Source organism: Fusarium oxysporum, chromosome I (assembly GCF_013085055.1).
Source record: "Fusarium oxysporum Fo47 chromosome I, complete sequence".
In the NCBI taxonomy this organism is placed as follows: Eukaryota; Fungi; Ascomycota; class Sordariomycetes; order Hypocreales; family Nectriaceae; genus Fusarium; species Fusarium oxysporum.
Genome location: NC_072840.1, coordinates 1079554 through 1092226, shown reverse-complemented (window position 1 = coordinate 1092226; position 12673 = coordinate 1079554). Strand labels below are relative to the sequence as shown.

The 12673-nt window shown below is 48.6% G+C and overlaps 5 protein-coding genes across 5 annotated transcripts; 3 read left to right on the top strand and 2 right to left on the bottom strand.

Annotated features, from left to right (window-relative positions):
- Position 1: 1 nt before the first annotated feature.
- On the bottom strand, positions 2–2003 carry FOBCDRAFT_210240 (P-loop containing nucleoside triphosphate hydrolase protein). The gene is made up of 4 exons (XM_031180758.3): positions 1596–2003; positions 1476–1540; positions 1234–1363; positions 2–1180 (listed from the first exon to the last, which is right to left on the bottom strand). Exons 1-4 carry the CDS (start codon positions 1656–1658, stop codon positions 419–421), a joined length of 1020 nt encoding a protein of 339 aa, XP_031041526.1. The 5' UTR covers positions 1659–2003; the 3' UTR covers positions 2–418.
- A 462-nt stretch (positions 2004–2465) lies between these two features.
- On the top strand, positions 2466–4307 carry FOBCDRAFT_172771 (uncharacterized protein). Its single transcript, XM_031180755.3, has 4 exons — positions 2466–2996; positions 3047–3345; positions 3397–3545; positions 3603–4307. Exons 1-4 carry the CDS (start codon positions 2825–2827, stop codon positions 4177–4179), a joined length of 1197 nt encoding a protein of 398 aa, XP_031041523.1. The 5' UTR covers positions 2466–2824; the 3' UTR covers positions 4180–4307.
- Positions 4308–4640: 333 nt separating this feature from the next.
- FOBCDRAFT_246509 (D-isomer specific 2-hydroxyacid dehydrogenase) lies at positions 4641–7667 on the top strand. The gene is made up of 5 exons (XM_031180753.3): positions 4641–4726; positions 4780–5035; positions 5098–5588; positions 5896–6227; positions 6275–7667. Exons 1-5 carry the CDS (start codon positions 4689–4691, stop codon positions 7174–7176), a joined length of 2019 nt encoding a protein of 672 aa, XP_031041521.3. The 5' UTR covers positions 4641–4688; the 3' UTR covers positions 7177–7667.
- A 2622-nt stretch (positions 7668–10289) lies between these two features.
- FOBCDRAFT_266679 (aquaporin-like protein) lies at positions 10290–11315 on the top strand (the record flags this gene model as incomplete). The annotated part of the gene is made up of 2 exons (XM_031180749.2): positions 10290–10613; positions 10677–11315. 2 exons carry the CDS (start codon positions 10290–10292, stop codon positions 11313–11315), a joined length of 963 nt encoding a protein of 320 aa, XP_031041517.2.
- A 96-nt stretch (positions 11316–11411) lies between these two features.
- FOBCDRAFT_755 (uncharacterized protein) lies at positions 11412–12257 on the bottom strand. Its single transcript, XM_031180745.3, has 2 exons — positions 11607–12257; positions 11412–11467 (listed from the first exon to the last, which is right to left on the bottom strand). The coding sequence occupies exon 1, from the start codon at positions 12227–12229 to the stop codon at positions 11648–11650; it is 582 nt and encodes a 193-aa protein (XP_031041513.2). The 5' UTR covers positions 12230–12257; the 3' UTR covers positions 11412–11467; positions 11607–11647.
- Between the last annotated feature and the right edge of the window lie 416 nt (positions 12258–12673).

Below are 12673 nucleotides of genomic sequence, written 5' to 3'. Positions count from 1 at the left end.
ACTCACGCTGCTTTACTTGTGAATTTGACGTCAGCCCTTTGTTCAAGATCAATATTAGCCCACCACTTACACCCCAGTCTTTGGTATAGATGGTGTTGACCTTCACTGTTTGCTTCTGAAGAATAGAGTAATTATTGCTCAAATCGAACAGCTATGTCGATGGGTGGTATCTTCTCGAAGTCTCTAAGAAAGAGTTGACATTACTATGTACATTATTCGGACTCAAGTACAGCTCGCGAACTCGCTTAGTCGTGTGCAGTTCGCAGCTTCATCTCGTCTATCCAAACGCCAAACACGCTGATGAACGAATGTTTTCCTAAACACTACCGGTCTAACCATGCAACCGGATATCTTCAAACACTGCCTATCCATTACCGGGAGCTCCAAGCGGAAAAGAGGTAAAACATAGCTTGAACAATCAACAACAACCACCACCTCTCCGCCGATTGCTCAGCGTAAAAACCTCTTCCCACTCCCGTAGTCCCCAGTTCTGCGTCCTGTTCTTTTTCCTCCTCCTTCTCAGTCCGCTATGACCATCGTCCACAGTGGCGCCCGTCATAGAACTCTTGATGCTGCCTCCGTCACTGGCTGTGTTCCACCCACCGCTGTCGCCATACTGGATACCACTCGCTGGATCGTCAGGATCAATCTCTCCCAATTCAATCTTTGTGAGAATTATTCTTGCTAGTCTTTCGAAAATCTCGTCAACGCCCTCGCCGTTGAATGCGCTCGCTTCTGTCACCACCGATATTCCTGCCGTGCTAGCCCATCGACTGGATTCCGCTCGCGTAACTTCTCTGCCTTCTGGTGCGACTGTGGCTCTTTGTTGACTTCCTGCGCTTATGGATGCCCCGCGATCTCTGGTCGTGGCTGTACTTGTATAAGAGCTGCCTCCAGCGCCGAGCATACCAGATGTCAGTGTTGAGTTGGATGTGACGCTCGTTGGTGTCGGGGGCGGAAGACTTGTGTCGACGAGTGTATCGGTAAGATCGAGTTTGTTGCCAACGAGCATAAGGCTCAGGTTCGGTGATGCAAGCGCTCGGGCATCATTTAGGAAAGGTTGTAGGTTTCGGAAGGATGCGTGAGAGGTGAGGTCGTAGACGAGGATAGCGCCGGCAGCGCCTCGATAATAGGAGCGAGAGACTGATCGAAAACGTTCAGTTCCCGCCGTATCCCAGAGCTAGACCCTGTTAACGTGCTTTCTTTTTTGTCACGCGATCGAGCGTGGTATACCTGAAGCTTTATCCGTTTCCGCCTTGATCCGGTACCGACTTTGATGATTTTTGTAGCAAATTCTACGCCGATGGTTTGCGACGACAAGACTCTCCATTCATTCTTGACAAAACGATGTAGTAGGCATGACCTATAAAAGCGCAAAACGGTCAGCCGAAGACTTTGGTGTAGGGGCGCCACTATCGCGAAGGAGAGTTTGCAATCGCTCGCTTGCTCGCCAAGTGTGTCGAGTAATGACGTACTTTCCAGTTCCGCTGGGCCCAAGCAATATAATCTTGGCCAGGTAATCATACATGCTCCCTAGCTCCTTATCATGGTCAGCCGCTTGATGTCGCGTCGACAACGATGTTCCTCTCGCCTACCTGCTCCCGAGCCGTACCCGAGCTCTCCTCGCTCGCGCCGGAGTGCCGGCGAGGCCTGGTCATTGCGGGCAAATGACGAGATGGCGGAAAATAATGGCAGATGTGTTTTAGGCGGTCGGACGATATCGCATGTCTTGGCTCTCGGTTGGGTTATCGCGGTAGGTTTGTAGGAAGGGCAGTCGAGTATATAGAGAGTCGTTGTTGGATTTAGGATATAGAGGAGGAGTAAGATGTCCTTGTTCTTGTTTTTGTAGCCGTTAAAATTAACAAGAAAAGACGATGCAATGCGATCGATCCCTGGACATGGATGGAATGGATGTTTACATGCCCTGTTCTGTCTGCTCGGTGAGAGCGAGGGTGGGTCGCCCTGTAAATAGCTGGAGTCCTCAAGCTGTAACGGGAGATAGCGTCATTAGGTGATGATAACGTGACGATGTATCCGTAAATGGGAGCCCGATAACACCGCCTGAGCTTGAGTGGATCGTTGTCACTGTTTGAATTCTTGGAATAAGATAATTGGCTACAGATAAATAGATTTGCCGATCGGTAGAGATGTAAAATCTGGGGTTCTCGGGACATGAAATCTCTGATTTTTCTACTGATATGGAGACTGATTCACATCATATGCGTCCTCGCCTAAGCCTTTGCTTACGACTTGCGGTGCATCATGTCTGCATAATTGATAACGCGGCATTTGTCTCACAGATTCAGCGTCGTTTCAACCCTGATGTTACGAATTGAAACAGAAAGTACAAGAATAGAACTGTGTTTGGCTATTCAGCTGACGTTTGCACTATTCCGGATAAATAAGCTTATTACGTATAGAAAGACTGCCACACACAATCTTTAGCTGTCTGGCCTAGGTAAAAAAGAGAAGCTGGTAATAGCCAACATCCTCTTAAAACTACATATATTGTATACTTTAGGCCAGCCATGGAAAACCGATATACAATCTCCTCCAATGTTTACTCCGTACGTGGCTTTGTTTGCTGTCGACGTAGGACCGAATGCAAGGATTGAGGAACTCATTGACTCATTGGCTTCTCAAAAGGATACATTTTAGCCACAGGCCGATCTGCGGCCAATCTTGAGTCACCAAGCATGGGTATACATAAAAGCCCCCTCCCACAATTTTCTCTCACGGTAGAGTCAAGCAAAGTAGACAACATCAGCTAGCAACACGACACATAGATCGGACACAGCAAAATCTTGATGCTAAAGCAGACACAATGCAGTCAGCCAACAACCCCATCTCCCACCATACCAGCCACACCATGGGCCAAGGTGCCGCCAGTAGCAACGGCGGCGACAATAGCTGCGGAGCGAATTGCGTGGATAACCATGTTGGCCATGCAATTGGCGATGGAGATGGGGTTGTCCGAGTCTCGGGTGGAGAGACTGGTAAGATTCTATATGATAGACAATATTGGTTCCTAGCTAATGCCTTATAGGAAACGATGGAGGCCATGTCGTGGAAGCCTCCGTAACGGATGTTGGTGTCAACGACTTGAACCAAACTACTACTACCTACGATGAATCGGACGATGAAAGCTCCCTCGCGGACAGTTCCGGCTCCATTAGCGATGGACCAAGCTTTGGAGGAACTTCGATCAGATCCCTTGGCAGCATGTCCAACTTCAGCATCATCGACACTACTCTGCGTGAGGGCGAGCAGTTCATCAACGGCAATTACGACACTGAGACTAAGCTCAAGATTGCTCGAGCTCTGGATGACATTGGTGTTGAATACGTGAGTCTGTTGAATAAGCAAATAATAGATCTCAACTAACACGTGATCCAGATTGAAGTGACCTCACCTGCTGCTTCTCCTCAGTCCAAGTTGGACTGCGCGGCTATCTGCAAGCTGGGTCTCAAGGCCAAGGTTCTTTGCCATATTCGATGCAACATGGACGATGCCAGAACCGCGGTTGAGACCGGTGTCGATGGAATGTAAGTCGAAACAACCTCCAATGCGGTTATCCCATTCAATTGACACTCTTACCACAGCAACATGTGCATCGGCACTTCCACTCAGCTCATGGAGCATTCCCACGGAAAGGATCTCGACTGGATCGCCGCCAAGGCCAAGGAGGTCATCGAGTTCACCCAGGCCCACGGCATTGAGGTACGATTCTCCGGCGAGGACTCATTCCGCTCCGACTTCAGTGAGATTCTGAAGCTCTACTCGCTCATGGACCGTCTCGGCGCCCACCGCGTTGGAATTGCCGACACCGTTGGCGGTGCGACTCCTCGTGAGGTCTTTGACAAGATCTCCACGCTCAAGCAGATGGTCGGATGCGATATCGAGACTCACTTCCACAATGACACTGGATGTGCTGTCGCCAACGCCTACACTGCGATTGAGGCTGGGGCCACTCACATTGACACCACTGTCTTGGGCATTGGAGAGAGGAATGGAATTACTTCCCTTTCCAAGCTCTTGCAGTGCATGCTGCAGATGGGCCATGACTCTGTTTTGGCCAAGTACAAGCTTGAGAAGATTCCTGCTCTCGAACAGCTTGTCGCTGAAGCCGTCAACATCGAGATCCCCTGGAACAACGCTTCACTTGCGGCATATCTCTGAATGTAAACAAGTCAGAGATCGCCTCGCAGGGCTAGAGCCAGACGGCTCAACTTACCTTTCTATACTGCTAAGCTTTTAGTGAGGAGTATCAAGTAGTACTCATATAGTGAATTGAAAAATCTGTCTAAGATGGTGCTGCCGTAGTGTATTCAAGTTACCCTGTACACTGTGTTGAAAGAACAATTGGGTACAAACTAAAATTGAAGCCGAACCTTTCTTTGTGATAGGAACCAGTGTTATTATTTTGATCTTGATATTTAAAAAGTTCGATATGAGTACTTCAATAGTCTCACTTGCACTCCAGGTAAGTAATTGCAAGCATACCATGACTTACAAGGACCCATCAAAGTCGACAAGTTGCCGAGGCATGTTCGGGTCAGCCACCCCCGGATTCCCCACGTGTGCTTAAATCGCCGAGAATGAATGACATCCCCAGGTCAGTTCGATACCAGTTCATTCCCCCGTTCTTTTCATATTTTTTTTTACAATTCATACATTCAACAGCCATCATGAAGATTCAAGGCCGAACATTTGTCATCTCCGGAGGGTAGGCAGAGCCACATCAAAACACTCAGTCACATGTCGCTGACTTAGATACAGTGCTTCCGGCCTTGGCCAGGCATGCGTTGAAGATATATGCGCCAATGGCGGCAATGTGGCCATTCTCGACATGAATGAGGAGAATGGACAAGAACTAGTCAAGAAATTGGGTCCATCGGCCAAATTCTTCGAATGCAATGTGTTGGAAACAGAGAGTGTTACCAAGGCTGTCCAAGGTGCTGCACAATGGACCAAAGAGACGGGGAAGCCTCTTGGAGGTGTGATTGCAGCAGCTGGCGTATCAACTCCTGCGACGGTAAGACTCTTCAAAGTTGCGACTAAGTGGGTGAAAGCATAACTAACTGATTGACTTGATAGATGCTTGATCGTAATGGTGCTGCCTTCAGCCTTGATGACTTTGACTTTGTTATCAACGTCAACCTCCGCGGCACAATCGACCTCGTGCGTCAGACTCTCGAGCACCTTGCAAAGGTAGACCCCGAAGGATCTGACGGCGAGCGAGGTGTTGTCATCATGGTAGCTTCATCAGCAGCCTTTGATGGTCAAAAGGGTCAAGTCTCTTATTCCGCCAGTAAAGGCGCCGTGACAGCCATGACACTGCCCATGGCACGAGATCTTGCTCGATATGGCATCCGAGTCGTGACCATTGCGCCTAGTCTGTTTGACAGCCGAATGACAAGCGTGATGCCCGAGAAAGTCAAGAAGAGTCTCGAGGGCGCGATGGAGTTTCCCAAGAGAGCTGGTCAGCCTAAGGAGTTTGCGCAATTGGCGCGGCAGGGCATTGAGAATGTCATGTTGAATGGTGTTGTTATTAGGTTGGATGGTGCTATGAGAATGCCCAGCAAAATGTAAGATAGATATTCATCTTGTATTATTGAGAGTCGTTGGATTTGTCAGATTTGAAATACAATAATAGATTGGTAATTTGAATGATCATGTAATTCATTTTGGTTGTTGGACACTGGAAGCTTGGCTTTGCTCTGCCGAGAATAGTTTCCGAGGGAGCTATTGCGAGATCGGATCAGCATCCGGCAGAGAACTTACCCACCTCGCGACATTCGTAATCAACGTCACAACCTTCCGTTTAAAACTCTAGAATACCTTCATCAACAGCACCTGAAAGGAAAATTAATAGCGGCTGCTTTAAAGAATTAGCCCGACATCCTTTGCTCAGAAACACCAGCGTGACACAGTGTCTATAATACGACTACTTACACTGCTTACCTCTCCATTTAACTCATACACCAACACAGCTGTATCAGCCAGCATAACCACCAAACCATTTGCAGCTCCAACAATGGCCCCAACCAAAATAGCAATTCTGGACGACTACCAAGGGGTCGCTGATCCCTTCTTCAAGAAACTCGACCCATCCAAGTATGAAGTCGTGTCTATCAAGGATACGTTGCTGCCTTACAACCACCCAGACAGCTCACAATCAAACAAGGATGCTCTAGTTGAGAGATTCAAGCCCTTCGATGTTATCTGTAAGTATAATATCTTGTTAGGAGGTCCGGAAATAAGCGGCTGATAGACACAGGCACGATGAGGGAGCGCACGCCCTTTCCTCGAGAGTTGATCGAGCAACTCCCCTCACTCAAGCTTCTCCTCACCACAGCATTTCGCAACAGATCCCTGGACCTAGATACCCTCAAAGAACGAGGGATCCCAGTTGCCGGAACAGTCGATAAGCCCCGTAGCGGCAAGCCGGTGCTCGCTGGCACGGGCAGCACCACTCAACACTGCGTCACTCTCATCCTCTCGCTCGCTCGCGGCATCGCCAGGGATGACGCCGCTGTCAAGGAGGGACTGTGGCAAACTGGTCTCGCGACTGACCTCTCAGGAAAAACTTTGGGCGTCCTCGGCCTCGGGAGATTGGGAAGCGCAGTCGCGAGGATTCTCAACGTCGCATTGGGTATGAAGATTATCGCGTGGAGTAGCAACCTCACACAGGAGGCGGCAGATGAGAAGGCCAGGGAAGCTGGTCTTCCTGTCGAGGATGGGGAGGGTGAGAAGACGTTCAAAGTGGTAAGCCGAGATGAGTTCTTCAGAAATGCCGACGTGGTGTCTGTCCACCTTGTCCTGTCTGATAGGACACGCGGCATAGTCAACAAAGAGGACTTGGCAAAGATGAAGTCGACAGCCTTGTTTGTCAATACCTCTCGCGGCCCCCTCGTCGTGGAGAGAGATCTTCTCGATCATCTCAAGGCTGGCCGTATCAGGGGCGCAGCTGTCGATGTCTTTGAGCCGGAACCTCTCCCCGCCGACAGTGAGTGGCGCAACAAGAACTGGGGCCGCGATGGATCAAGTCAAGTTCTGGTCACCCCTCACATGGGTTATTGTGAGGAGGACACCATCAAGTCGTGGTATGAGCAACAAGTTGAGAACATCGAGCGATGGGCTGCCAACGAGCCGTTACACAATGTGTTCACCTAGGTATGATCGGCGAAAGAGAAAAGACAAGGACAAGGCTTCTGGAAGATGCTTATGTGCAGGACCGAGTTTCATCTCAACGGCAGAGGCAAAAGCAAATCTGAACAAACAAGCACAACTGCATACATCCATGACCTTGACAGTTCATCGTGATAGGCTCTATAGTCGAAACAATGGGAACGGATCCTTTGATATGCATGAGACTGCAGTTGGTGATCGGCGTGTTGGGACGGGCCTACCCGTTGCATCCCTGATGATACGACGGCCCCAGATTTATTGATATGCGTATGAATGTCTGTTTCGTTGAATTTACACCGAATTGAAGCCTTGGACCCACGGTGATAGTCGTGGATCAAATGACTTACATATATCTAGACTGTAGATCATGGCCCCATGAGTTCTCTCGTGGATTGACTCGACGCATCCTCGTTCCCTCAGGCTGGAATGCATGTCCTGATTCATAGACTTGCAGAGGTGATGTGGTTTACGGGTATTATGTTCAGAGGCAAGGATCCGCAATGTTGAAGACCTCGGCTTCTGTCTATTCTCCATGCTTGGTATCGTTGTTGATATTTTGGGTCGAAATGACTATCACATAGTCCTGGCAACTATTTGTTCCGTAATACGATTAACGAATGATTGATAGTATTTGCCGCCATGTTTGGGCTCAGCAGACCTCTTTCGCAGCCCTAATCTACATCCATCCGACAGCATCGCAAGGCGGTTCTCGACCATGCCTTATCAAATGCCGAATTTCCACAATACATACAACATTACCAGTCAAGGCAGAATAACCGCCAGATTCCATATCTCACCGTTAAAGGCGCTGAAGAGGCGTGTCTTGTTAATATCAGCCTTAGGATCTTCAGCTGGTATCGGGAACGGCGGCGCGTCCCTTTCTGGCTGCATTTGAGACATTGAAGCCTCGAAATCGAAAACGTGACCTTCCAAGACTAGCTATTCTCGCTCTTATACGATTAAACTAGACCTAGAAAAGGTGATCTTAGCATAAGACAGATGTGATTCAAGCCTCTTCAGGAACATGGCTTTTTTCGAGTCTTGGATTATTGACGTTGGTCGCTATGCTGGCCTCTTTTAATGGCGCGATGGTTCGGGGACGGCACGAAGCGACGGATTATATCATTCGCTTCAGGGACTATCGTGGATCTAGTGGTAATAGTATCCTTGGAGTTGCAGATTTGCACTAGGATTTTAGGGCAGGGATGCCGTTTCTGGAGTCTCGTGGCTATGGTGTTGGTGTTTCGGCCACTTATGGTGGAGCATACGCGGTTTATGGCTTGCTGAGAAGCAGCTGGAGAGACTGGATGTGGATTGATACATATTTACTGTCTTCTCTTTGGTCTCTCTTTGATCTCTGTCAGATAACGGGTCCAAGTATCCTATCCTGTTATTCCCCGCGCATACCCCCCTTGTCTCTAAACGGGACAGTTACAGCACGATCTCTACAAGGGTCAAGGGTCTAGGCTCTGTAAGCTCGTTGGACTATTGAGCCCTTGTCTGATGGGGATTGTGATTGAATCCGCATGTCGCAAACAAAGGACTCTTTTGGAAACCCAATTCTCTGGACCCTTTTGTTATTATTATTGTCTCTGGCCTTTTCACTGAGTCGGTCTCTCTGAGTCGAGTCTCAAGGACATTTCATTCCGATGCAAGAAAGCGGAATAGACCCAGCCAATAGAGTTGATAAAAATAATCGCAAAGAGTGACGCCGCTTAGATGGTTTGAAGTTAATTTTGCAGAGACACAACTGAACTTAGCTTACAAGCTCAAAGCCTTCAACGTCATGAAAGATGTTGCTCTAGCTTCAACGGACCAAGCTGTCATAGACGCTACATCTCTTAAAGCAAAGCAGACGACCGTTGACAGAGCCAAACGGCACAAGAAGGGGAGCTTCGTTGATGACTCGACGGTACCTAGGTAATTAGAGCACGCCCGCCCGTTGAATCTAAAAGGTACTTGCCGTTGACAGGCATGGATGATCCTGGTTCACTCATACTCATACTGTGGTGTATGTGGATGTCATCGGACTGCTTCTTCGGTTACTAAGGTATTTTCACATGCGGGGATAAGCGAGTGAGATCAACTGAAGCGAGCTGAAGAGACTGATGAAACTTTCCTCTCCCCCTCTGGAACTAGCCCTTCCAAGCTCTATCTGTCCGAGACGGACCCGTCAGCGACATTCTCTGGTGCAAATGGCCAACTTACACGAGAAAACTTGAACCTACTCCACATGTCATGAGAGCTTTCAGCTTCAGTACCTTTGCGCTTTACCCTTAGTGATCTAGTCTTCGGATGTCTCGTCTCAATATTCCATCGTCACCAGCTGAGGGAGGTTAATACGGTAATAGTCGCCTTTTTTCTCTTTTCATGCGTGCGGGTACGCCTCGAAAAAACGCCATCGACGACTAAAGTCAGTGTCCCCTGTGTGCTGACCTGTGAACACCGTCACTCAAACAATGCCAATCGTCTTTTTGATACTGTGGTAAGCAAATAGTGTACTTGATGATCAACATGATGCTTATATGCTTGGTTGCCCAAAACCATTGTAACTATATCCTAGACAGCATCATGTTGGGCAGACAGACATGAACAAAAGGCCCTCGTTCAGATAACCCCAGGAACCTTGTCTGTGAAGGCCAAGCAATCACAAAGAAAGGCTATCCCCGTAGCGTAACCCGAGTTACACCTCTCCTCTCCCGGGAGTATCAATATCAGAGTCAGACTCCATTCCGTGTCGCCTGTACCGTCCCCTACCTTACCTTAGGTACCCTGCCGATGTGATGCCCACCCTCGATGAGAGCTGGGATGCAAATGCGGCTACTACACTCAGGGACGACGCCACTTGGACCGTTTGGTCTGAGGTGTGGTTCGATTGAGGATATCATTGCTCGGAAGTCATGCCCTTCCCTCCTGCTCTTTCTTGCTCTCCTCGATATAAAATCCCCGAGTACGCCATGGAAGAAACTCTCTTTTGTCAGGTCCCTTAGCATCAGTATCCATCTCGTCTCTTCTCATCTCACCATTCCTGAGCATCCTACTCCTCTCCCTTCTCAACCATACACACATCACCAAAACCACTTGGAAATCAAGTCACAATGGTTCAATTCACTCGTGCCGACACGGGCATGTCTGGCTTGCCCACTGAGGAAGCCGTAGCAGATCGCAGAGCAGGCAGTCCCATCCCCAACCGCGTGAGAAACGCCATCGTCATCGTCCTCGGAGAATTCTGCGGAACCTTCATGTTTCTTCTTCTCTCTTTCATCGGAGCCCAAACTGCCCTCGTGACCAATAACCCTACCAATTCTACTGCCCCCTTGGAGCCCTTCTCGTTGATGTACATTGCTGCTTCTTTCGGTACCGCTCTCGCCGTCAATGTCTGGATCTTCTATCGTGTTAGTGGTGGCATGTTCAACCCGGCTGTAAGTGACACTCGCACCGACTTGCTTGATTGACTCACATGCTCATTCTTTTTTCTTCTTTAGGTAACTCTTGGTCTGGTCCTCGTCGGTGCTGTACCACCTCTTCATGCCCTTGCTATTATTCCTACACAACTCGTTGCCGCTATCGCCGCTGCGGGAGTTACCGACGGTCTCATCCCCGGACCTCTCCTCGTCACAAATTCTCTCGGCAATGGTACGAGCATTGCTCAGGGTGTTTTCCTGGAGATGTTCCTCACTGCCCAACTTGTCTTGACTGTTTACTTCCTTGCCGTTGAGAAGCACCGCAGCACACATCTTGCCCCCGTCGGCATTGGTATCTCTGTCTTCATCGCCCACATCTGTCTGACAAACTGGACTGGCACATCCATCAACCCTGCTCGATCCTTGGGCCCTTCAGTTATCGCTGGTTTCCATGGGTATGATTGGATCTACTACCTCGGTCCCTTCATGGGCTCTTTCCTGGCCTTCGGCTGCTACAAGATCTTTAAGGTGCTCGAGTATCAGACTGCCAATCCTGGCCAGGATGATGATGATTTGGAGAGGGGTAGCAAGCATCACTTCTTCGGCCATCACGAGAAGGAGCCCATCTCTCACTCCCAGACCGACACTCTTGAGCCCAAGGACCATGGTGTTGCCCCACGAAACGATAGCGTCATCGATGGTCAGATGAGCAATGCCTAAGTTGTTCCCGGCGATCGGGGCTGCTCAAACCACATGTCCAGCACTGGCTGTATGACTGTGTGAGCAGTACAAGATTATGAGTTCCGTTACATTCTGTCATGGTACAGCGGGCTCTGACACAAGGCTGGATCTATGTGTTGAACCATTCACTACTACATCGAGTCAGTGTATGTAGCACGACGATGAATTTCTAATGGATGTTTTTGGGAAAGGAATGGAGGGGAAATTGGAGTATACGAGGAGGATGCATGATTAAACGAGGACTTCTAGCATGAGTTTCGGAGTACATACAGTTTCAATAATACATCTGGGCTTCCTAAGTGTAGTGTAGCTCAGTTACCTCGATTATCTTGAAAGTCGTTCCACTCGTCGTCGTCGTCGTCGTCCTTGGTCGTCAATCCCATCGTCTCTTCCTCCTCAGGGCTTCTAAGATTCTTTACCCGCATACAAGCCTGGAAACCAACGAAAGCTGCCCAAAACGGCAGTGGGATAAAGGATATAATACCCCCGATGTAAACGATATAAACAACAAACCCAAGGTATGATTGTATGAATACCAGAGTTCTGTTGATGGGTCCTCTACCTGAACCAATGAGGTCTGTAAAGACCAGGCCGGCAACCATTAAAACGCCAAAGATCCAGAGGATACTCAAGACTGGGAGAACCATAGCCCAATCTCTCGTTTCATAGAAGAACCGGTGGAAACGTTTGGTCCATGGTGCTAGAATGGGTATGCGGGAAGCTGTGGTGAAAAGGAGAAACAGCTCAAATGTGAACGGGAGAAGCAAAAGAAGGAGGCGGGGGGAGAATGAGTCCACGAGAAGCTGGTATGTTTCTGCGATTAAGAGGAAGCCAAATTGAAACGACCATAGGCCATAGACCACGGTCTTGAAGAGAGATCTTTCGGTTGACATTTTGTGCTTATTTTGCGATGAAGTTGAGAGGTTGTTAATTTGAAGTTGAAGCAGGGGTAAAGTGAGTGCTGATCACTGATTACTGTGCCCCGCTGTGCCGCTCGATGGATGATCCTTGTTGCAGATATGGAAATAGCACGGCAACAAGCGCCGTTAATGATAGACATTCCATGAGAATAATTCTGATTACTCTATAGTTCAAGATTGGCATTGTGCTATTAGTCTCAATGCTTTGGAATCTTTTGAAGAATAGCGAAAGTTGAGGGAAAAGTCTTTGACCGCTGACAACATCTCAGCTGCAGAGACGCATTAAGTACATTTTAGTCCCACCTACACAACCAATTAATAGTTTATCAAGTTAAGATTAGAAGAGTCAGTTCTATGATGCACAGAATTATTCTCGAGTGCTTGGCTCAATGTTATAGAGCTTGTTGGCCAAGTTAT